Genomic DNA, 24,629 nt, shown 5'->3' with positions numbered 1-24,629 from the left:
GGCTACATGGTAGCTTGCCATCACCAGTGTGTGAATGTGTGTGTGAATGGGTGGATGACTGAATGTAGTGTAAAGCGCTTTGGGGTCCTTAGGGACTGAGTAAAGCGCTATACAAATACAGGCCATTTGCCATTTACCATAAAGTACAATATATTTAGATTAACAAAATTAAAAGTGCCAAATGCATATCTTGATGCACAGTACCTTTGCACAATGACTGACCTCACAGCCCATTGCTCATTCAGTGGGCTAGTTACAGTCATTGTGCAAATGTACTGTTTATAAGGTTGTGGAGACCTGCAGTCAGCTGAGACTCAAGTCCCTTGGATAAGTGATGAAATGTTTCTTCCACCGAAAACGCTACGGTATTTACTGGGATTTACTGATCTGGATGACTGAGCATGCATCAAGACATTTTGGATTTTAGTTTTTAAAGAACAGTTTTTTTATTGTGCAATTTTTTTTAATGGTGTTTATTCCTGTTTTCCTTCTCTGGGAATAACTTTTTCTGATTGGACCTGCTGAGTCTGTGCCCTGGGTTCTGATTCGCTTGCTCCCTCTTGTATTAAAGAACCTCCTGGTGTGACATTTAGGCCCACCAGCTTTAGTGTCTACATATACACTATACTGCCAAAAGTATTCAGTCACCTGTCCAAAACACTGAATTCAGGTGTTTCAAACACTTCCATGGCCACAGGTGAATAACATCAAGCACATAGGCATGCACATTGCACCCAAGCTATACATCACCAAGTGAAATGCAAAGCATTGGTTACAGTGGTTTAAAGCATGTCACCGTTGAACTCTAGAGCAGTGGAGACGTGTTCTCTGGAGTGACACTTCTCCATCTGGCAATCCAATGGACGAGTCTGGTTTGACATTTCCCAGGACAATGGTACTTGTGCAGAGTGTAAGTTTTTGTTGAGTGGTGTTGTTGGTCGGCTCCTTAGTTCCAGTGAAAGGAACTCCTAATGCTTCAGCAAACCAAGACATTTTTGGACAGTTTCATCCTCCCAACTTTGAGGAAATAGTTTGTGGATGGCCTCTTCCTGTTCCAACATGACTGCACACCAGTGCATAAAGCAAGGTCCATAAAGACATGGATGAGTAAGTATATGAAGTCAAAGGTTTTATATGTGTGTATAGTTTTCTAGTTGATTAACAATTGTTTTGGGTAAACTCACAAGTGTCCTAGTGACAACCAAGGTGAGCATGCATACAGAGCTAAATGAAATCCTGGCAACTTTTGTCTGTTATTTAGTGCTTTTACTTTACAAGCCAAATTTTGTCTGTAACACAACTTACGCAGTGGTGTAAAAAGTACAATAGTTATCTGTGAACTTTGATGAAATGAAAGTGCCTGAGGAAATGTAGCAATGTGGTTATCTATCTATCTATGTGTGTGTATACATGTTTAGACATCTTTGTGAGGACAGGAAATTGGCATGCCACTATACTTGTAGGGGGACAAAATGCCTGTCCCCACAAGTTTGAAGGCATTTTTAGGGCTCAAAATGTAGTTTTAGTGTCAGAATTGCAATTAGTTTATTGTTAGGTTTAGGCTAAGGGTTAGGGTAATGCATTCATTCTTGATGGTTAGGGTAAGCGGCTAGGGAAAGCATTATGTCAAATAGATGTCTTCACTAAGATATGAATTAGAGTGTGTGTGTTTGTGTACTTGACTGGTTTCACAACTGAAGCAGACAGGCCACAACTCGAATTGCACTCAGTCCTGTAGGTGTGTCCTTGTAGACAGGTAAGAGTTGTCCAAACCTGCTTACTTTGTGTGTGGTTGCACCAGTAGTGCATACCTGCATATCTAGCACAGGATCACTCTGTGACTTTCCACTTGTCTCTGCGCTTCTGTCATTCCCACTCTGTCATTCTGTGTTTTTCTTTATTGGACTATTCCTGTTAATATAGCAGAAATGCCAGTCAAAGTGTTTTTTACAAGTGTGAGTGGTTCTACACAGGTACAGTACACAATCTTACTTGTCTTTTTCTTTTATTTCTAGCCAGTGATTAATATATATTACTGATACTATGCAAAATATTGTGAGTAAAGTATTTTTTTTTACTTTTATAGACAATGTAACTGCTCTCTATGCACAACTCAGCAACTTTTATTATAAAAGAAAAACTTTTTAACAAGTCACACAGCTAATAGTCTTGATAACCGATTAAATATGCCTTTTCCAGATTAAGAAGAACCAAGATAGAATCTTTTCTATCTTATCCGCCAAGAAGATCCCCTTTCAACCTGTGGACATTTCTCAGAGTTCTGATGATAAAGATTTAATGAGGCAGGGAGCAGGAGATCCGACGGCGCTCCCTCCACAAATATTCAATGGAGACGTCTACTGTGGGGTAAGTCACATAGAATAACTTGTGAATAATAATAAGCTGAACCTGCGGTTCAAAACTTAAAATTATGATCAGGTGTGTTTTATTTACACGCTTGCTGATGTCGTCACACAAAAAAAGAAAAGAAAACCATGTGGTTAGTCTAAGGCGTGGACACAGTTTTAAAATCAATATTTACACTGTATGCTAACTACTGGTTGTTCACACAGTTAAGCCAGGGGACAGAAATACATGCAGAAATGCATACATACCAATACTTTGACTTGTACACTCCCTATTCACTCAAGCACTCATCAGATTTCAGCCTTCCAGTTAGACTTTGTGAGACAAACTATTTGCGTGCAGAGTATTCATTTAATCCTTCCAATTTACAAATGGTATCTATACAGTTATATCAGAAGACTGAAAGATAGGAGGAAAGAACCTGATTGGCAGCTTTTGGTACAGACATTTATGTACCCACAAGTAATGAAGCATGTTAATGTTTCGCCACAGCAAAACTTTAGTTTGTGTAATACTTTAGTTAATGACCAAATATCTCCAAAACAATGAAACCTTTTAACTTCACTATAGCCTGTGTTCAATTCACTTTTGCTAACAGGTAAACACTACAAGCATGCAAACAATGAATATTGCCAAAAATACCTTAACCCTGTAAGACCCAACCCATCAAAAAATAGCCAGAAAATTGAGATTTTTTGGAACTGAGATGTTTATTAACCCTTATAACCAAGACAAAACATTTTTGCTATATCATGTTGTGTATGATATATTTTTATTATATATTTATTATATATTTATTGTATATTTTTTGTATCGCATTTGATGCATTGGGCGTTTTGAGCAATGTTTTGTTAACAACAATGTTACTTTTAGACAAAAAAAAGAGTTTTGTCCATAACATTTTGAAATTATGGCAAGTGTTGATCATGTTGATGAGATAGAGGTCACAGAAACTCATGAATCAAATATGATACCAAGGGCATTATAGGGTTAAAGCTCAAAAAATGCTGTGGAGTGTACAAAGACAGCGTCAGAAAGAGGTGTGAGACAGCCCCGATAGTCTTTCCCAAAGATATTAATTATTTGACAGCAGTAAGCCAATCAGCCACAGCAGAAGCTGTTTTAAGATTTCAACTTTTTCCTGCCACAAGGCAACTTAATATTGTTCGTTTTTCTTAGACTCTTTGATCTGCTATTTTTTCTTTTTTATTATCTATAGCAAGAACAATTTAACTGAAAGAACTGGGCTATAAAGGAATGGAACTCATTGCAAAGAAAGATAAAACAATAAACCCTTATTGGATTAAAAAAGATTAAACTATTATCTGTTTGCCATGGCCTAAAGTCACATTCTGATCAAATGAACTGGGTTATTGTGTGTGTGTGTTTTTATATTTTGCTGTCACAATGCGTACCCAACAGTAGGGAGCTGTTTTGTTTGTTCATGTGCAGTTGAATTTCTGGCTTGTTGTGTTGTATGTCATATTGGACAAATGTACAGTACACAGTCCAATACTTTTTAAATAGGTTAAGAATACCTTTGTACTAATAGTGTTTTCACTCTGTGTTTCTCTGTATCCATCATGCATGTCTTCTCTTTTACAGGACATCAATGCATTTGACAATGCAATCGAGATGGAACAATTGGAGGACTTCCTTAAGCTCTGAAAGGAACAGTGATGCTCAACTACATTGCCATAACCAACTAAACCTGTTAAAGAGGTGTTTTTTGTTCTTTTTTTACTTTGTTTTTACCCACGCTTGTGTGATAATATATCATGTATTAACGTTTCATCAGAGCTAGTTATAGAAAATGCCATTTTTGTTTTGTTTTGTTTTGTTTTTTTAAATAAAAAATGCTCAGAATAGAATTGCATGTGGCCTTCAGTGACATTTTTATTTGTGAAGTTTATGTGGGACCACATCCTCTGTCCTCTTCGTGTAACACCTTCTGTGGGATTACTTGCATAGTAGCATTCAAGCTGTTGGTGTCCACTTATGCCTTCTTGTTCCAGTAGCCCACTATTATGTGCTGTGCAGATGCCTCTGATGCTATCCAGCACATGAGTATGCACTTGGGTCCTCATCCCCACAACACATGACCAGCACACCCTCTTTTTACGTATAAAGACGCGATGAAAAAAACAATCCTTCTCATTCTTGACAGGTCTTTGATAAACACAACCTTGGATGAACAACAATACATGGCTTATTACAGTGTGTTCCATTTATTTAACAGAAGCTAACCTTCCAATGTGGCTGAATTAAAACAAGTTTGAAAGAAGAGTGAACCAAAATGGCTCCACAGTCAAGTGAAACACTCGTCACCAGTGAGTGATGCAGAAGCAGTGCGCGAAAAATGTCCACAACTTACTGCTTCCATGTGCTGCTAATCAAATGCACTTGATTAACTTATTATCAGCAAGAAAAGAAGAAACAACAATGATATGAATGGTTTATATCACATTGATATTAAGAGTCTTCGAAGGAACTGAACTGAAGGATTTTTTGGCGATGCTAACGCTGTAGAGACAGGCATACTCTCCTTGCTGTTCATGACTTACTGTAACGAGCTCAAAATTGGCCAGGTAGAAGGCTGAGTGGCCAAATGCTGACTTTGATTCAGTAGTGTTTGTGTTTAAATGTGTGAAATAGAAGACACCTCTAGGGTATATAGAATGAACAGAGCAAGTGACAGTGAAGGTGCTGCCTCGAGAGACAGAAATTGTGTCAGGATTGGTGAGTTCCATTGCACTGGGGGACATCAGGGAGATGTTGGGTTTTTCCAGTTTAACTGCAAACAATATAAATACATATATCAAAGTATGTATATTAGTTAAATTTCCAATAATTGTGCAAAACAGAGGAAACAAGGCACAAAGTTACTGACCTACAACGGAAAGGTCAACAGGATTTCCTTGAGGATAGTAGATGACTTCACTGGCCAACACCTTTTGATATTCACAGTAGTATGAACCCTTTTGGCTTAAGTCCACTTTAGGGAAGACAAAGGTTGCAGATGCATGATCTGAGAATTTTTCCATTTGAAATGACCCTTGGGTTTTTTTCAGGAGAAATGTCCCGCCCATGCGTTCTGTTACTAGCGTGCAGGTAATTTCAACTTTGTCACCCCAGTTCACCTCTGGAGCAGGACTTATTGTGATTTTGGGCTTCTGTTGACCACCTGAAGCAGATAATAAATGTTTCTTGTATAAAAGCCAAAACAACTTTCTCAGGAGCACTGAGATAATTTGTCAGTTCAAAATGCGCTATGCCTCTTACCTAAGCAGATAACGCTGGCATCTTCATCGTGCCCGCAGTTATTTTCTCCAAAACCATCGTGTGAACAATGCGTAAGAGCAGACTCTTGGCCTGAGCATCCCACATTATCCAGCCATACTGGACCAGTGCCTCTACCAAAATGGGCGCTTAGAGGTGCTGAAATGGCATGACCGCAATCAAGCTGTCTGCATACCACATCAGCATCGCTCATTTCCCAATCGTCATCACACACAGTTCCCCACTGTCCTTTATAGAAGACCTCCACTCTGCCGGAGCATTCACCTGAGCCATCCACCAACCGGACTTGTGCTGCATAATAGAGCAGAAAGAGTGAATACAAGTACAAAGGAACATCCTTAAAACAAACAAAAAGAAGACAAAATTCTAAAAGGACTTGAAAGGATTCTTCTGTATATATTATATATATAAGTATAATATTATTTGGATATTATATAGTTTATTAGTCCATTATCTTAGGCAAAAGGAGTATTGCAACAACTGCTTTAAGTCATGGGAAATATGACGTTTTTGCTTTTTAATGGATGAAGTCCATACTACTCAAGTCTATGTAAGATAAATAACTAGTAAGCTAGCTGAGCTTAGCTTAGCTATAAACAAAGCATTACCTAGACTGGCTTTGTCTAACAGTGACCTCTACAGCTTACTGTTTGGCAATACGTAGCAAGCTATAGGCAAAACAGTTGCTGGCTAAACCTACTTCCTAAACCAGATGTAAAAAAGTACATTTTCTAAAGAAAAAAACCAAAACACAAAAAGAAAATAATTTTGTTAAACATTAATATGCACATGGTTGACCAAATTAAATATGACAGTTTTTCACTCCAATGTTATAATTTGGAAATTTGTGAAACCAACTACTGATGAGTTTTACATTGTATTATTCATCCCCCCTCAAAAACATTTTGATATAAAAGGCCTTACCAGCACAGAGAACACCAGCATCATGTTCATGCCCACAGTCTTCTCTTGTAAAACCTTTCACCGAGCATTCTTGAAGAGAAGTCACGCTGTGGAAACAAGAAGTGCTAGCCTCCACCACTGACCCACTGCCTTGGCCAAAAAAAGCAGCACCAGGAGCATTCACGGCACGTCCACACTCCAGCAGCTCGCACACCACTCCAGCTTTACTTAGAGTCCAGTCCGTGTCACATACTGCGTGCCATTGCTCGCCGTGACGGACCTCCACTCTTCCAGAGCACTCATCAGTGCTGTTAACCAACCGCACTGCCAAGCTCCCTGTGAAGTAAACAGAAAATATAGCCACGGGTATATAAGAATATTCTTTTTTAAACTGTGATGTGTTTAGGTATATTATACTTTATTTTAATTCAGAAGCCAATATCTTAAAAAGTAAGAAAAAGAAGAAGAAGAAGCAGAAGAAGAAGAAGAAGAATCTGCCAAAATTACATTTAGGCATTTCATGTTTGCTTCTTCTTACCTGTGCAGGAAACACCGGCAACTACAGTTGTGTCACAGGTTCTGTCCAGACCTGGTCTTTGTGGACACTGATTCAATGTAGACTCTCTTCCATTGCATTCAATTTGATCAGTCCAGGTCTGTCCTGTACCAGGGCCAACCTCATTAAGCTTGTGAGGTTTCCCACAGTCCAACTGTCTGCACACCACTGTTGCATCATTCATGTCCCAGGAATCAGCACACACAGTCCCCCACTGACCTTTGTCATAAATCTCTACTCTTCCATCACAACGAGTGGATCCACCGGTTAATCTCACGTTTCCTGGAAATGATAGCTCTTATATTAATGTACATGAAATACAACTTGACACACACAACTCCATATAGTGCACTTTATGACTTTTTTTTGTGTTTTGAACTAGGGATGTACTGCTGACTGATTAAGTGGTTAATATTTTTGTGTTGCATCACAGTAATTTTGTGCTGGATCCAAACAGCAGTGGACAGTCCAAGCACGTAAAACATGCTTTATGTTGAAAATGTAGCCATACTGTAATATATCGACATGTATGTGATATCTGTAGAAATTGGTCTAATGGAAATGACAGTTGAGAGAGGAAATCTATGAATGGGTGTGCTTGTTTGATACAAAGAAGACCTGTGGTTAATGGGCTTCTAAGATTTCATTCATGTTTATAGACATTACATGATTTATAGACATACAGTTATCTTTAGCAAGGCTAAATCTGTTTTGGGTTTGTGGTGGCCATAGTGAGGAAGATGATGTGAATTTGAAGCTTGAATAAATGTATTCATTTATGTTGCATTGTCTTAGTGTTTGATTATTTTTAGTGACTGTGCTCGTGAAATCTTGATATTTTTGCTTCATGTCTGAGTAGGATGAATTTTTGTGTGGTATGTCTGGACTAAGCCTACTGAGCTTTTGACAGTATACGCAAAAACATAGCACACCTTAAAAACTCAGTATATAAGACTGTTGGACAGTCTTAAGTTTTTGTGCCTTCTAATCTAACCTGTTAGTTCCACATAGTTTCCATATTTATTCTAGATATTCCATATCTAGCCTGGTACCTGACAAATTACCGCTTGGGGTTTGACTACATAATTCTGAATCTGGTGTTTTGCATGAGCACAGTGTTTCACTAAATCACTGGTCTTTTTTCTAAAGTTAGTCCAGTTTTCTGTATTTGTTCATGTAACTGAAGCCCTTGTACCAATATTTAAAGGTTATGTGATAGGGCCAGAAACAATTTCCATCTTAGTTTTTTTAAAGAAGAATATGATGGATTTGTTTTCTTCTTGAAAGTCTAATTTCAATTTGACATCAGACTTTACCTGAGCATACCACAGAGGCATCTTCAGTACCATCGGTGATAGATCTGGTATGGTCTCTAAACGTGCACTGTGTGAGAGAACTCTCTCTGCCGTTACAGCGAATCTCGTACCCTCTCAGATCTCGACCTTTGCCAAATGACTCTGAGATCTTGACAGGATCTCCACAGTTCATCTCTCTGCACACCACAGCAGCTTCATTCATTCCCCAGTTGACATTAAATGCTTGTGACCAGTGTTCCCCATGGTGGACCTCCACTCTTCCTGAGCACATGTCAGTCCCATTGATCAGTCGAATGGCAGCTACAAAGCACAGTAGAGAAAAAGTATCAGTAATTAGTTGGTGTTCATATGAAAGAAATGTATTAATTGAAACTCCATCTGATATTGGTGTTGTAGAAATAACTGCTATGTAATCAATAACTGAACAGTTTTTGGAGTACATAGTAAAAAAAAAATGAAATAAATATCCAAAGAAAATGCTACGTCCCACAACTTTTTGGGATCCAAAGGTAAAAAAAAAAAAGACACTTTGTGAAATGACACATCAATAGTTTGTACCTGAACAAATCACTCCTGCATCTTCACCATGACCACAGTTATTTTCTCCAAAGGAGCGATGACTGCATTGCCCAAGGGACGTCTCATTACCCAGACAGTTGACATCATCCAGCCAGACCACACCTTGGCCTTCACCAAAGAAGGCACCAGGTTTAACTCTCTGAGGTGTTCCACAGTCCGTGGCTCTGCACACCACCTCAGCATCTCTTAAGTCCCATTCATCATCACACACTGTTCCCCACTGGCCGTCATGCAGAATCTCCACTCGGCCAGAGCATCGGTCAGTGCCGTTCACAAGCCTTAGCGGTGGTTGACCTGAGGGCACACATTAAACAAATAACAATAAATATTATAAGCTGTTTTTTTTTTTTTAAGGTTTTCATCAATTTAAACATTTGTTGTAACAGATTTTTTATTTATTTATTTTTTGGCATGTTGGGGACAGCAGAAACTAGCTTTATAGCAACATGTGTTGTAGCTTCATATTTATCCATCATACATGAGCAGTCTGAGACACAGCCTAAGAGCAGACTACATGGCTGAGAGCCTGATTCAGAAATCAGTGTTGGCAATGGGAGTAGAATTCAAAGATTAAGAAGTGTGGCCCAGTACTTTTCTCCATTTAGTGTATATCATGTAACAATCAGAGTATGTGGATATAAATGAGACGTTAATGTCTTGAAACAGAATGCTTTTATAACAAGCTCTAGGTGCATAAAGGCAAAAAACAGGTCATTTTAGTCCATTGCTAGTTGGTTCCAGCCTGATGGTGTCATAATGTCAGGAGTAACTGAGGTCGTATAGATATAAATTACCTGTTACTGTGGTTAAATAAAATGATACCTGTTGCAGGCAGACAAACATTAAAAATAGGTCATTTTAACAGGTTGCTAGATGGTTGCTAGGCTACATAGTGATATAATAATATCTGATATAGATAAGAAACTTCAAAGTCCTAAGCTATGCCACGTTTAGTTGCTCAGCTCCTAACTGTAAAGAAGTAGTTGGTGGACAACGAAACAGACAGACAAACAGAGAATGCAGAAATGACTTTATGAAACCTTTATAAAAAGTTAAAGTGCAAAACTGTAACCCATTATATTGTCTTTAACTTGTGAGTGTCTATCAGTAGACTGAGCCTTCAGGATTTTAGTTTAAATGCTTTTGATGAGCCTCAAACCTTTAAACACATTCATGAGTACATATTAAGTAAAAGAAAAACTGCACATGAGCCAACCTTTTCTTTTAAAAGTTGTCCAAACATGACATTTGCTATTTTTGGAAAGCAGGATTGCAGCATATCTGTATCTTTTACCTGCACATGAGAGAGAAACACCTTCACATGACCCTCTGTGTTCTTGAAGTTGACATTGGCTGATAGAGTTCACATTATCAGAGCATCTACTTGTGAACCCTCGCAGTGAGCTGTCACCAAAGTAAAAGGTGTCTTTGGAATTTTTGGGAGCTCCACAGTCGAGCTCATTACACAGGACTGTAGCTTCTTTAAGGCCCCAGTTATTACTACAAAGTTTCCCCCATCGGCCATCGTGGAAAACCTCCACTCTGCCAGAACAAGCGTCACTCCCATTTATCAATCTGACTGTCTCTGCAAAGCAAAATTTGGCGTTGTTAGGATTGTCATTAATTGTCATTGTCATTGTCAATAAAACTCAGTTTTGAGCAACAAACAGAACAGAGCCTGTGTTACCTGAGCACACAAGACCAGCATCTTCACTGTGGTCACAGTCATGTTCTTCAGAATCTTTGTGAGGGCAGTCAGCAAGTAACATTTCATGACCAGTGCACTCCATCTCATCCAACCAAACCTGATCCTGACCTCTCCCAAAGTAAGCCTTGTACTTGACTGAGAGAGCATTCCCACAGTTCATCTCTCGACAAGCTACAGCTGCATCTTGCATCCCCCATTTGTCATCACAGACTGTTCCCCATTGTCCTTTATAGTAGATTTCCACTCTACCAGAGCAGCGGTTAGTCCCATTCACCAGCCGAATGGGTTGACTGTCTGTTTATAAAAAAAAAAAAAAAGTTAAGGGCATGGTTATTCTTTCAGAAAGGGACAGTCTAACAGTATCAGTTTTACTGGGCATGTACAACTTACTTGCACAGACAACAGTAGCATCAACACAGCTTTCTCTGAAATCTTTAAGTTTGCACTGTGAGATTGAGTTCTCATTTCCAGAGCAAGTGGTTTTGATGGCAGACAGTTCATGTGCTTCTCCAAAATAGGGTGTTTCGTTCTGACTGAGAGGATTGCCGCAGCCAGCTTCTCTGCACGCCACCTGAGCTGCTTCCTTGCCCCAGTCATTGCAAACTCTTTTCCACTGACCCTTGTGGTAGACTTCCACTCTGCCATTACAACGAGTGGTTCCTTTCTCAAAGCGCACATGTTCTGCAAATGATGTGGATATGAAATGTATTAAAATAATAATATGTTTCATAAATAATAATACAATCAGCCAGTGTGTCTGTATTTCCCATAGTCTATGTACAATAATACTACTAATTCTAGTGAAGATTTATACTTTGTCAGAACCAAATTGGAAGAAACTGGCATCTAAAGCATATTACCAAAAGAAAACAAAAGAATGTCTTGATGCATGCTCAATCTTCCGGGTAAGTAAATCCCAAAGGTTCATTCTGTTCATCTGGACGTAACGTTTTCAGTGGGAGAAACGTTTCATCACTAATCCAAGTGACTTCTTCAGTCTCAGCTGACTGCAGCTCTCCCCAACCTTATAAACAGTACATTTGAACAAAAACTCAAACCAGCCTACTGAATGAACAATGGGCTGTGAGGTCAGTTCTTTGATCATTAATATGCAAATTGTCATGACCATTGATCAACAACAATTGGTCAAAGACCACTGATCAATGGCCATAAGTAGCATTCACAGAGAGTTGGGGAATGGCTGCAATCACAGTGTTTTAAGATGGTGAAAGATGTACCCTTAGGCCCCTTCCTCGATTCAGAGATGGTCTTCCCCTTTTCACGTAAATGGACTCCTTGACTCCTCGCTCCAATCAGCGTTCCTCCACGATGTGTACATCCTCATCATTGAAAGAGTGTCCACTGGCCTGTAGTCAGCTGAGACTGAAGAGGTCACTTGGATGACTGACAAAACGTTTCTCCCATTAAAAACACTACGTGCAGATGAACAAAATCAATGTTTTGGGAAAGCAAAAGAATGTTAAAGGTCAATTGGAGAAATTGATACTGCTTCAAAAGTATCTGCTGATACCCTCAAGACTGGAAGAATGCTCTTGCCAGCAAAAAAATAATCTGTCTTCCACTATCACAAAAGCTCAAGTTTACTTCCCAGGAAGCCAAGCTGTTAATTTACCTGTTTTTAATTAATATTAAATTCTTGATAATGCACAAAATAATTGTTTGTAATCAAAGCTAAACTTTTAATGTATCAAGAGTTATACACTGCAAATTGTTTTCAACAGGACTGTGTGCGTAATGTTTGATCAAAATGTTTTTTAGTGTCTGGGCAAGATAAACATACTAATTAATATATCTTAGCACAGTTTAAATACATTTTTTACTGATTCATGCATAAAAGTATGTGACATCATTTTTCTTTCCACAATAGAAGGAGCAAAAACTAAATTAAACAAATCAATCATAAGACATGTACGTTATCTTTACATGCTATAAGTATAGCACATTTGCTTCTTTCTCTAACTCAAGAAGAGCAGATGTGACTCCATGATGACTGTTCTCGAAGTTTAATTGTTGAAGAAATGTTGCAGCAACGAGAAACCTAAACCACATAACATATGGTGAGCTAACATAATTGCTGCGTTAGCTGGTTTTCTTTTAGGTTGTACAGGATTTCTCAATTTCAACAACAGTTCCACATTTTACGGTAAGGGACAGTTTTGACATCTTGCTGATGTGAATGGATTCTGCCTTACTTCTGATAACTTTAACTGTTAATGCAGTGCTTAGCTTGGTAGAAAGACTGGAAAATGGTAGAATGTGACAAAATCCACCGACCTAACCTAAACATGTTGCATTTGTTAAAATGATATTATATTGGACTGAGAAAGCTGTTAACATGTGGCAGCAAATAAATAAATGTCTTAGCACATTTTCTCGAAGAAAAGGTTTTCAATGACGGTTTGTGAAGGAAAACAAAAATATGTCAAACATCATTTAGGCTTACCTGAACAGACCACTCCTGCATCTTCATTGTGGCCACAGTTATTTACCCCAAACGGTTTGTGCTGACACTGAAGGATGGAAGACTCATGCCCAGTACACTGTACGTCATCCAACCAGATCTCATCCTTTCCCTGTCCAAAGAAGGCGTCTTTTTTGGCCTCGATAGCTGTCCCGCAGCTTAACTCTCGACACACCACCTCAGCGTTAGCAATGCTCCACTGATCGTGACAGACAGTTCCCCAACTGCCTTTGTGGAAGACCTCCACTCTGCCAGAGCAACGCGAAGGTCCGACCAGCCTAATATTCTCACATTCTGGATATGAAAAAAAAAAAAAAACCCACAAAGGATGCGCAATGTGTCACCTTCTCCTCAACCAAATTTCACAATTTTTTATCTTTTTAATGTAGAAATCAAAGTATCTGAATATTCATGGGTTACTTACTGACCTGTGAACTGCAGGAAACTCAACAGGCCTGCAGCAAAAATACATATTGCAAAAGTGATCTGATTAAGCCTGACAGCCCAGAGATTTAGATATAAAACAGCATTGTTCAGTTAAAAGCCTTCACTGCAGTCAATAATTTGTGAAATGTTTTACAAATTGGGAACATAAGAGGGTCCCAGATATTTTTAATTCATCCGGTAAACAATGTTTAACACTTTCAGTCATCAAATAATATTGTGGCGTAAATACTGAAACTCCCACTTCTCACTCAGTCTCCACTCAAGAAAAAACATGTTCACATGAAGTCAAACTGAGACAAAAACCTCCGGTAACTCACCAAGAGACAAGTGAAAAATAAAATGTCGTTTTTCATCAAAAATGAGGATCATATTGCGTCTTCAGTGTTGGTCAGTCACTGTAAAATAATAGCATAATACTTTAGTCATTTTGTTTTCACCAAAAGGTGCTCATATAGGCCTCTTACCTTTTTAAATCCGCCAAGACTGCTGCGCTAACAGAAGGAACTCAGAATCTTTAATAAAAACTTTCTCATGTTCCCCAAGAACAGATCCAGTAACTATTTTAAATAAAAAGGTCCGCCTGTATTGGACTGCAACCTGGACACATGTTGACATTTTGATCAATCATTAAAGATGAGACGATGAGAGGGGATTTATCTTTTTTTCCACAAAGCCTACATTTCAATTTGAAATATTTAAAAGAAAAAGAAAACATTTAACTTAACTTATTAATGGAAGAAGATTGAGGTCATTTTGGTAGAAAAAAAAATTGGGCCATGAGATTTTTTCAGAATTCATGCTTTTTTTCTCAAAACATCCTGTTTTGAGAAAAGTCTAGCAGAGATCCTGTATGAATAATATGACCACTTCTGCTTTTCCTCTTGTTACACCGTCAGGAAGAAAGAAAAGCCTTTAAAAGAAAGCTACCCTTTTATGGGCTTTACATGGTTTACATTTTATATATTTGTGTAACAGTAAAATTGAAAATAACTTATTATGACATTTGGCAAATCAGACCATTTATTCTTCTTGCAGTGAGCATATGTCTGCATATGAAACTATGCTGTATTTCCTTATGTTTCTGTATTGTATATTGTTTTAACACACAGTGTTCAATAGGCTTCTGGGATTGAATTAATAGGAAATAAAAACAAAGAAAAAAGATACAGTTGTTAATTTATCCACCTTTCTAATATTGTATCATCAGCAAGGTATCATCTTAGGTATACCTTGCTAGTACATGGTTGGACCCCATTTTGCCTTCTGAACTGCCTTAATTCTGTGCGGCACATATTCGTCTGAGATTTTGTCCATGTTGACATGACAGCATCACACAGTTGCAGCAGGTTTGTTGGCTGCACAGCCACGTTGTGAATCTCCCATTGCACCACATTCTAAAAGTGCACTACTGGGTTGAGATCTAGTGACTGTGGAGGGCATTTAAGGACAGTGAACTGAGTGTCATGTTCAAGAAACCAGTTTGTGATGATTTGTGCTTTGAGGAATGGAATGGTGCTTTGTCCTGCTGGGAGCAGCCATCAGTACACATGGGCACACTGTGGGACAGACACTGTCAACTGCATTACTCAGGCAGGCTGTGGTGTTCAACTGATCTTCTACCGATGTGGTACTACACCCAAAAGCGTCTGGCCCTAACCCTTACCACATTCAATGCCACTTAAATCACCTGTCTTCCTCATTCTGATGCTCAGTTTGAACTTAATGAGGTTGTCTTAGCCATGTCTACCCTACTAAATGCACTGAATTGCTGCCATGTGTTTAGTTGATTAGATATTTGAGTGAATGAACAATTGAACAGGTGTACTTTATGAAGTGGCTGGTAGGTATATTTCACTTGCGTGTTAAAGAGTTTTATTACTTCAGAGGCCAGAGGGTCTGAACATTATGAAAACACTTACTGGCCCGTTGTATTAAATATTGCCTTTTTCTAACATTATTGAATATCAGTAACAGAACTAGAAACTAGAATTAGAGAATACTTTTCTTTGTAATGGACAGCAAGTTAAGCACATATTGACATCTGGGTAAATCATTGCAGGATTTGAAATTCTCTGATGGGAAATTAGATCACATCTTTATTTGAACAAGAAGGCAACACGCGTGACCTGATAAACAGGGTGATTATGTCACAACCAGGATAATAGTCTAACAAGTAGATAGGCATAGAAATAGTGTCAGTGCATTGCTAGGAACATGGTTATCAGTTCATGTGCAGCTGTTGTGACCTTATGTTCTTGCTTTAAAGCAGTACATATCTAAACTTAGTGGCATTATTAAAAGCGTTTACTTTAATGCATCACTTCTCATGAACAAATAAATTATTTTGACCAACCTTTATTTAAACTTTGCATTAATATAATTAAATTGTGTCTAAGCACTTAAATGTGAGTCTGTCCTTAAGATGTACTTGTTTAAGTTAGCTTGATAACTGTGTTCGTCTCTGCAAGATATAGTGTGAGGGTAAACGATGATGCTATTTTGCTATCTTGTTTACTTTCCCAAAAACAAAAATATTACTTGGCATGAATTTGAAGAGTGTGGCATTTTGCACACAGCCTGTAAATGTCAACAACAAAAGGAGTGTGTAAAACATGTATATTGTAGTTATGGCAGTATACTGTGTCTATTTATGCTGGCAGTATGGAAAATGATTATTTGAAAATGCTAAAAATGGAAATGATCATTTACTGTGAGGTTAGGTGTGGTTGGGGTATGGACAGTAGTTGTGCTTTTGTAACGTTGAGGTATGGACAGCTACACACTGAGGCTTTGAGCCTCAGTCCTGCCTGTTCACATTTTATTCTGTAAAAACTAAATTTTCACTGCTTTTATGACCATTTTAGTGTGGAGAACATAGCTAGGATTTAATGATTTAACAAATCTTTTAAATCCTTTGTCCTCCACAATGCTAAATGGCTGGGAGTCCTCAATCACCATGCTAACCAGGTCTTCATCTATTTGAGATTGTTCTCCTGAGGAAAGACAATAAAAACAAAGCAGAAATATAAATATCACACATGTAATTTATTACAGTTGTATAATATTGTTATATCATTTAGTAACATTACAGCAGCGCTATATTATCATGGCATTTGATGGCTCACCTGGTCTTGCTCCACAATCGGTGTTCCCCTTATTCTCATGCAAAGCTCTGTAGTGCCTAAGCATGGATGATGTGTTGTTGTTATATCCCAGCTCCCTGGCACATAGCAAACACTTCACCTTGTACAAAGGTAAAGACAGCTTAACATAAATTGTATTGCACCATAAGTATTATGAAAATACATCTTCTGTAGAAATTTACATACCTTGTTGGGAGGAATAAGATCAAAATGTTCCCACACAGGGGAGGACATCCTCCTCTTCTTAGCTGGCTCCATTCTCTCCTGACTTTCTCTCCTCACTCTCCTAAAACTCCAAACTCTCTCCAAACTTTCACTAACCGCAACTCTCCATCAAACACCCACATTATGAATGAAGTCTGAGGGGCTTATATCGCTGTCATAGCTCGCGGCAAAGTTCGAACCACTTCCTGAACCAGTCACGTGGTACAGCCGGGCAGCGAGGCTTCGGACGTCCTCATTTTCAGCTCCTCCCATAAATGAAGCAAGCCTCGATACGCGCATCGCGGAAACGCCCCCTCCATTACTCGACACAAGCTTCGAAGCCTCACTACTTTTATGTCACATTTCTTCTTCATTGCAGAACTTTAAGTTCACCATCCATCGCAAATCTACAATGGCCGAGGAAGGGTGAGCAAGACGTTTGCGTCTATGACGACTTGATAATAAAAGTTACTTAGAAGAGCCGTAGTTAAACTACAGCTAAAATTTGTTTAGGAGAGGATAGTGACCTTGTAAACATAAGCTTTTTGGTAACAGTGTGCTTTATAGCGTAAAAGGGTATTTCACATGACACAAGTGGCTAGCTTGGCAGGGATAGAGGTTCAGTTATACTACCGGCACGCATGTAGCAATTTACAATAAAATTGAATTGAATAGGCCTTTATTGTCATTGTACATGTACAACGCAATTGTGGGTGCTCCACACCAACTGTGCAGGAATAAAATATAAATGGTCACCAGCCAGATAAATGGCAAACAGGAGAAATGTATACAGTCACAAGAAATATGTACAAATCAAGAGAAATGTGTACAAAAACGAGAGAAAGGCACACAATAGAAAGCTCATAAATGAGACATGTCCATAGTCCGGTCCAGGGGGCTAATGTTTAACAGGTTTATACAATCACACAACAGTAAATCTAGTTTAAAATTAACCTGAGATACTGATATGCGGCAGCTTCTTTGACGTTTACAATTCCTCTTCCCTTTAATGATCACTAGTATAATCACCTTGATCTTTGTTATATTGCTCTTCAAGGGGATTAGTAGTAGTCCTGCCTTAGTGCGGCTATGTATGAAAAATATATGTGGAGTCTTAAACAGGCATTTTTTTCAGTAACCTGAAGTCTTCCCACAGTATTCAAAGACTTTGACATGCTAGCAGTAACTTATTTGAAACCTAGTGACAGTGTTGTGTAGAACACTGACTCAGTTGGCCGTTCTTCAGCTCACTATTTAAATGATTGAGAAGCCAAACATGTACACCTTGATGGGATATAGCATGTCGTTTAAGGCTTTAAGCACATATGCCTCGTTATACAGAATTCTGTAATGCACATGGATCCAGTGCAAGACTGCCAACGCCAGTCAGCAGTCTGGCTGCAACATTTACAACTGATTGTAACTTGGCAATAGAGGAGTCCCAAACCGTCGTAGTCTAGTTTAGATGCAGGAAGGCTTGATAAACCTGTTATAGATGGAAGTTTTAAGTTTTTAGTCTGGATATTATTCTGAAATTTCATTATTTTATCTTTTTCCAGCTGAGCTTTTGTGCATGACTGATGATCCCATCTTTTGTCGGATACCCCTTCACTCTACAATGAGTGAGACGCTCGCCGCTCTGACATGCCAAAAGCTCAGCTGAAGAGACCCCAATTTCTTGTGCTCATCTTCCTCAAAATTTTAAGATTGTTTTCATCTTACTTCCAACAGCAGTCCTGCCGGAGGTGTGATGGATGTCAACACCGCTCTACCTGAAGTGCTTAAGACCGCACTCATCCACGATGGCCTGGCCCACGGTATCCGTGAGGCTGCCAAGGCTCTGGACAAGTAAGTCTTAAAACTTTTAGAGACCTTTAACTTCTCACATGTATCTGAGCCATCCTATCAGTTTAAAGTGTGAATGGTATAATGTATTAGCCTTTAATGTGACTTAATTTTTATTTTTTTTCCTGTTCTTTCATAGACGTCAGGCCCATCTCTGCGTCCTTGCTGCCAACTGCGACGAGCCCATGTACGTCAAGCTGGTGGAGGCCCTCTGCGCCGAGCATCAGATCAACCTCATCAAGGTACTGAATTTGCTTGGGTTTGGTTTGATCTTCATGGACAGTTGCACTGCGTTCTTACTTTATTTTTTTTAACCAGTTGCATAAAGAGAATGTAGCACTGCTGTATCACTTTGTGCCTCCATCTCTTGTGTCCAGATCACACGCTGCACTGTCGTGCTGCTCCACCTTTTCTTTCATTTGTATGTTTGTGCTGCGCAGTGTGAGAGGCGACAGGATTTCAAACTGGTTTGATTATCATGCGACCATACGATTGATGATTGGGAGCTGGTCGTGAGGTGTTAACTGCTTTTCGTTACCCCATGTATACTACACGATGCACACACGATTAAGGCAAAACACGGCCGATCCCCAAAACGGTTGCGTAATTGAAAAATCGTCTCAAAATGGGCCAAAAATCGCACAGTGTATGGGCAGCTTTTGGAGGCTAGCTCCAAACAAACATCTGCAGCTTGGCAGTGTATACAGCACTATGATGACCAAACCTAATTCTTTTGAAAACCTTACATCTTTCCACAGGTCTCCACTTCATCAGACATCACCTAGACACAGAGCTGGATGAGGCCAGCACAAACAGCAGCCTAACCGACTAAGATGATGGAGCCATGGGGTCAGGAAAGCCAGAAGCAGAGGAACTGGAGAGGTACCTTTCATGTCCATTCACTGGAGGTGTGGATCTATTGCATGGCTTTCCTCAGATCAAGAAGATGTCGATCAAAGTCAATAGAGCTCTTCCTGCATCTGCAGCCTGTGAGAGACTTTTTAGTCATGCAGGACTCCTGTTCACTGCCAAACGGTCACAGCTTCACAGCAAGAACCGTGAGAGCCAACTGCTGCTGAAGCTGAACCACCATTTCACTGACTGAAGAAACAATTTATGGTAAAGTGAGCCATACACATATGTACATCCACATAGTGGAAATTTGTATTTGTCTTTTATAATTAGTTTTACTCTGATTTCAGTGTTTATTTGTGAGTGTAGTTTTTACATTTTTACATATTACATTGTGTTAATCCACTGTCTATACTTCAGGGTATTTTAGTATACAAAATAAGTTTTGTTAGAATGTCTATTCTTGTGGAATTTTAGCACAGATGTGTTGTTTTTTTGTTTTTTAATTCCTGCTGTCCGCCTTGGGAATAACTTTTCCTCATTATACCTGTTGCATCTCTGTGTCATTTGTTTCTGATTTACTTAATCCCTCCTTGTATTTAAAAGAACCACCCCTAGTATGACATTCTGGCGCATCAGCTGTAGTCTGTTATGTTGAAGTTGCCTCATTCTAATGAGGCTGCTGTAAATGCGAATATATTTACTGTGGGTTTTGCTTGAAAAAGCTTTACATTGTGAAAAACTGAAATATTGAAATTAGAATTGTTGCGCCTTATTTTGTGGATCTTTTTACATATATTCCTTTTGAAAATACTAAAATTTGTATATTTAATTATTTTTGATTGTCTGATAGCATTTATTTATAACATAAATCGGACATTTCAAACAGTTACTCGCTACTTACTCAGTACTTGAGTAGCCTTTTCACCAAGTACTTTTTTACTTTTACTTGAGTAACTTTTTTGACGACTACTTTTCACTTTTACTTGAGTAATAATATTTTAAAGTAATGATACTCTTACTTGAGTACAATTTTTGGATACTCGACCCACCTCTGCACCTTGATGGGATATAGCATGTCGTTTAAGGCTTTAAGCACATATGCCTCGTTATACAGAATTCTGTAATGCACATGGATCCAGTGCAAGACTGCCAACGCCACTCAGCAGTCTGGCTGCAACATTCACAACTGATTGTAACTTGGCAATAGAGGAGTCCCAAACCGTCGTAGTCTAGTTTAGATGCAGGAAGGCTTGATAAACCTGTTATAGATGGAAGTTTTAAGTTTTTAGTCTGGATATTATTCTGAAATTTCATTATTTTATTTTTTTCCAGCTGAGCTTTTGTGCATGACTGATGATCCCATCTTTTGTCGGATACCCCTTCACTCTACAATGAGTGAGACGCTCGCCGCTCTGACATGCCAAAAGCTCAGCTGAAGAGACCCCAATTTCTTGTGCTCATCTTCCTCAAAATTTTAAGATTGTTTTCATCTTACTTCCAACAGCAGTCCTGCCGGAGGTGTGATGGATGTCAACACCGCTCTACCTGAAGTGCTCAAGACCGCACTCATCCACAATGGCCTGGCCCGCGGTACACTGTACGTCATCCAACCAGATCTCATCCTTTCCCTGTCCAAAGAAGGCGTCTTTTTTGGCCTCGATAGCTGTCCCGCAGCTTAACTCTCGACACACCACCTCAGCGTTAGCAATGCTCCACTGATCGTGACAGACAGTTCCCCAACTGCCTTTGTGGAAGACCTCCACTCTGCCAGAGCAACGCGAAGGTCCGACCAGCCTAATATTCTCACATTCTGGATATGAAAAAAAAAAAAACCCCCACAAAGGATGCGCAATGTGTCACCTTCTCCTCAACCAAATTTCACAATTTTTATCTTTTTAATGTAGAAATCAAAGTATCTGAATATTCATGGGTTACTTACTGACCTGTGAACTGCAGGAAACTCAACAGGCCTGCAGCAAAAATACAAATTGCAAAAGTGATCTGATTAAGCCTGACAGCCCAGAGATTTAGATATAAAACAGCATTGTTCAGTTAAAAGCCTTCACTGCAGTCAATAATTTGTGAAATGTTTTACAAATTGGGAACATAAGAGGGTCCCAGATAATTTTAAATTCATCCGGTAAACAATGTTTAACACTTTCAGTCATCAAATAATATTGTGGCGTAAATACTGAAACTCCCACTTCTCACTCAGTCTCCACTCAAGAAAAAACATGTTCACATGAAGTCAAACTGAGACAAAAACCTCCGGTAACTCACCAAGAGACAAGTGAAAAATAAAATGTCGTTTTTCATCAAAAATGAGGATCATATTGCGTCTTCAGTGTTGGTCAGTCACTGTAAAATAATAGCATAATACTTTAGTCATTTTGTTTTCACCAAAAGGTGCTCATATAGGCCTCTTACCTTTTTAAATCCGCCAAGACTGCTGCGCTAACAGAAGGAACTCAGAATCTTTAATAAAAACTTTCTCATGTTCCCCAAGAACAGATCCAGTAACTATTTTAAATAAAAAGGTCCGCCTGTATTGGACTGCAACCTGGACACATGTTGACATTTTGATCAATCATTAAAGATGAGACGATGAGAGGGGATTTATCTTTTTTTCCACAAAGCCTACATTTCAATTTGAAATATTTAAAAGAAAAAGAAAACATTTAACTTAACTTATTAATGGAAGAAGATTGAGGTCATTTTGGTAGAAAAAAAAATTGGGCCATGAGATTTTTTCAGAATTCATGCTTTCTCAAAACATCCTGTTTTGAGAAAAGTCTAGCAGAGATCCTGTATGAATAATATGACCACTTCTGCTTTTCCTCTTGTTACACCGTCAGGAAGAAAGAAAAGCCTTTAAAAGAAAGCTACCCTTTTATGGGCTTTACATGGTTTACATTTTATATATTTGTGTAACAGTAAAATTGAAAATAACTTATTATGACATTTGGCAAATCAGACCATTTATTCTTCTTGCAGTGAGCATATGTCTGCATATGAAACTATGCTGTATTTCCTTATGTTTCTGTATTGTATATTGTTTTAACACACAGTGTTCAATAGGCTTCTGGGATTGAATTAATAGGAAATAAAAACAAAGAAAAAAGATACAGTTGTTAATTTATCCACCTTTCTAATATTGTATCATCAGCAAGGTATCATCTTAGGTATACCTTGCTAGTACATGGTTGGACCCCATTTTGCCTTCTGAACTGCCTTAATTCTGTGCGGCACATATTCGTCTGAGATTTTGTCCATGTTGACATGACAGCATCACACAGTTGCAGCAGGTTTGTTGGCTGCACAGCCACGTTGTGAATCTCCCATTGCACCACATTCTAAAAGTGCACTACTGGGTTGAGATCTAGTGACTGTGGAGGGCATTTAAGGACAGTGAACTGAGTGTCATGTTCAAGAAACCAGTTTGTGATGATTTGTGCTTTGAGGAATGGAATGGTGCTTTGTCCTGCTGGAAGTAGCCATCAGTACACATGGGCACACTGTGGGACGGACACTGTCAACTGCATTACTCAGGCAGGCTGTGGTGTTCAACTGATCTTCTACCGATGTGGTACTACACCCAAAAGCATCTGGCCCTAACCCTTACCACATTCAATGCCACTTAAATCACCTGTCTTCCTCATTCTGATGCTCAGTTTGAACTTAATGAGGTTGTCTTAGCCATGTCTACCCTACTAAATGCACTGAATTGCTGCCATGTGTTTAGTTGATTAGATATTTGAGTGAATGAACAATTGAACAGGTGTACTTTATGAAGTGGCTGGTAGGTATATTTCACTTGCGTGTTAAAGAGTTTTATTACTTCAGAGGCCAGAGGGTCTGAACATTATGAAAACACTTACTGGCCCGTTGTATTAAATATTGCCTTTTTCTAACATTATTGAATATCAGTAACAGAACTAGAAACTAGAATTAGAGAATACTTTTCTTTGTAATGGACAGCAAGTTAAGCACATATTGACATCTGGGTAAATCATTGCAGGATTTGAAATTCTCTGATGGGAAATTAGATCACATCTTTATTTGAACAAGAAGGCAACACGCGTGACCTGATAAACAGGGTGATTATGTCACAACCAGGATAATAGTCTAACAAGTAGATAGGCATAGAAATAGTGTCAGTGCATTGCTAGGAACATGGTTATCAGTTCATGTGCAGCTGTTGTGACCTTATGTTCTTGCTTTAAAGCAGTACATATCTAAACTTAGTGGCATTATTAAAAGCGTTTACTTTAATGCATCACTTCTCATGAACAAATAAATTATTTTGACCAACCTGTATTTAAACTTTGCATTAATATAATTAAAATTGTGTCTAAGCTTAAATGTGAGTCTGTCCTGAAGATGTACTTCTTTAAGTTAGCTTGATAACTGTGTTCGTCTCTGCAAGATATAGTGTGAGGGTAAACGATGATGCTATTTTGCTATCTTGTTTACTTTCCCCCCCGTCTGAATCCGCAATGACTACATCCCGTACAGAACAGGTGGAAAATGTCTTTTGATTTGCTGTAGTAAAATGAAGAATGGAAACTGACTAACAAATTTCTAAACTAATCATTGATGTGAAATAAAAATTGGTGCGAATTTCAGAGAAAAAGATTCAAAAGACATCCAGGCAATTCTTTTTGACTTTAAGGCTGAATTGATAAAATCAGGGTCTCTAATGTTAAAGCAACAGAGGTCCAATGAAGCTCAAGTACAATAAAATGTGATGCAGTCTTAAATCATGCATTATAAAGTTCTCTGCAGAGCAATTTGTTGCTGTAAGTAGACTTTAGAGATGCATAGGGCCCCCGCAGCCTCTAGGGGGCAATTTTTGAGCCACTTCACTAAAAAGCCAGGCAGTAGCATGGTCACGGTTTAATGTGGCTCCTTTAAAAATACAGCA

General features: G+C 38.7%; 2 protein-coding genes and 2 non-coding genes across 7 annotated transcripts; 3 read left to right on the top strand and 1 right to left on the bottom strand.

The window, feature by feature from the left end:
* The first annotated feature begins 1,652 nt into the window (after window positions 1-1,652).
* On the top strand, window positions 1,653-4,533 carry zgc:153284 (SH3 domain-binding glutamic acid-rich-like protein 3). Its single transcript, XM_003440700.5, has 3 exons — window positions 1,653-1,973; window positions 2,200-2,367; window positions 3,973-4,533. Exons 1-3 carry the CDS (start codon window positions 1,929-1,931, stop codon window positions 4,033-4,035), a joined length of 276 nt encoding a protein of 91 aa, XP_003440748.1. The 5' UTR covers window positions 1,653-1,928; the 3' UTR covers window positions 4,036-4,533.
* On the bottom strand, window positions 4,246-24,020 carry LOC102083301 (deleted in malignant brain tumors 1 protein). Of its 4 annotated transcripts, XM_025899306.1 has the most exons (15): window positions 22,133-24,020; window positions 21,986-22,063; window positions 21,649-21,675; window positions 21,317-21,515; window positions 13,194-13,306; window positions 11,120-11,410; window positions 10,709-11,023; window positions 10,316-10,606; window positions 9,001-9,315; window positions 8,443-8,742; window positions 7,109-7,408; window positions 6,592-6,906; window positions 5,650-5,958; window positions 5,258-5,551; window positions 4,246-5,161 (listed from the first exon to the last, which is right to left on the bottom strand). In XM_025899306.1, the coding sequence occupies exons 2-15, from the start codon at window positions 22,035-22,037 to the stop codon at window positions 4,824-4,826; spliced, it is 3,459 nt and encodes a 1,152-aa protein (XP_025755091.1). In that variant the 5' UTR covers window positions 22,038-22,063; window positions 22,133-24,020; the 3' UTR covers window positions 4,246-4,823. The 4 variants fall into 4 exon arrangements, with proteins under 4 accessions (XP_025755091.1, XP_025755092.1, XP_019201322.1 ...); XM_025899307.1 differs by having other exon boundaries at window positions 21,986-24,020; XM_019345777.2 differs by lacking the exons at window positions 21,317-21,515; window positions 21,649-21,675; window positions 21,986-22,063; window positions 22,133-24,020 and adding exons at window positions 13,640-13,666; window positions 13,976-14,053; window positions 14,123-15,154 and having other exon boundaries at window positions 13,194-13,505.
* Window positions 18,577-18,653, top strand: LOC112842555 (small nucleolar RNA SNORD101). Its single transcript, XR_003214366.1, has one exon. It is a non-coding gene; the product is annotated as a small nucleolar RNA SNORD101 (small nucleolar RNA).
* Window positions 21,050-21,126, top strand: LOC112842554 (small nucleolar RNA SNORD101). The gene has a single exon (XR_003214365.1). It is a non-coding gene; the product is annotated as a small nucleolar RNA SNORD101 (small nucleolar RNA).
* Window positions 24,021-24,629: the final 609 nt, after the last annotated feature.

Source organism: Oreochromis niloticus, linkage group LG15 (genome assembly GCF_001858045.2).
Source record: "Oreochromis niloticus isolate F11D_XX linkage group LG15, O_niloticus_UMD_NMBU, whole genome shotgun sequence".
Classification (NCBI taxonomy): domain Eukaryota; kingdom Metazoa; phylum Chordata; class Actinopteri; order Cichliformes; family Cichlidae; genus Oreochromis; species Oreochromis niloticus.
This window is presented reverse-complemented; position numbering and strand designations above follow the sequence as displayed.

Excerpts from the sequence above, each read along its gene's own strand:
- LOC102083301 (XM_025899307.1), bottom strand. The coding sequence starts at position 22,037 with ATGATCCTCATTTTTGATGAAAAACGACATTTTATTTTTCACTTGTCT. Across the intron at positions 6,907-7,108 it reads TGCCGGTGTTTCCTGCACAG|GGAGCTTGGCAGTGCGGTTG; the intron begins GTAAGAAGAAGC and ends TTTACTTCACAG. Across the intron at positions 5,552-5,649 it reads TGCCAGCGTTATCTGCTTAG|GTGGTCAACAGAAGCCCAAA; the intron begins GTAAGAGGCATA and ends TATCTGCTTCAG.
- zgc:153284 (XM_003440700.5), top strand. The coding sequence starts at position 1,929 with ATGCCAGTCAAAGTGTTTTTTACAAGTGTGAGTGGTTCTACACAG. Across the intron at positions 1,974-2,199 it reads GTGTGAGTGGTTCTACACAG|ATTAAGAAGAACCAAGATAG; the intron begins GTACAGTACACA and ends TGCCTTTTCCAG. Across the intron at positions 2,368-3,972 it reads ATGGAGACGTCTACTGTGGG|GACATCAATGCATTTGACAA; the intron begins GTAAGTCACATA and ends TCTCTTTTACAG.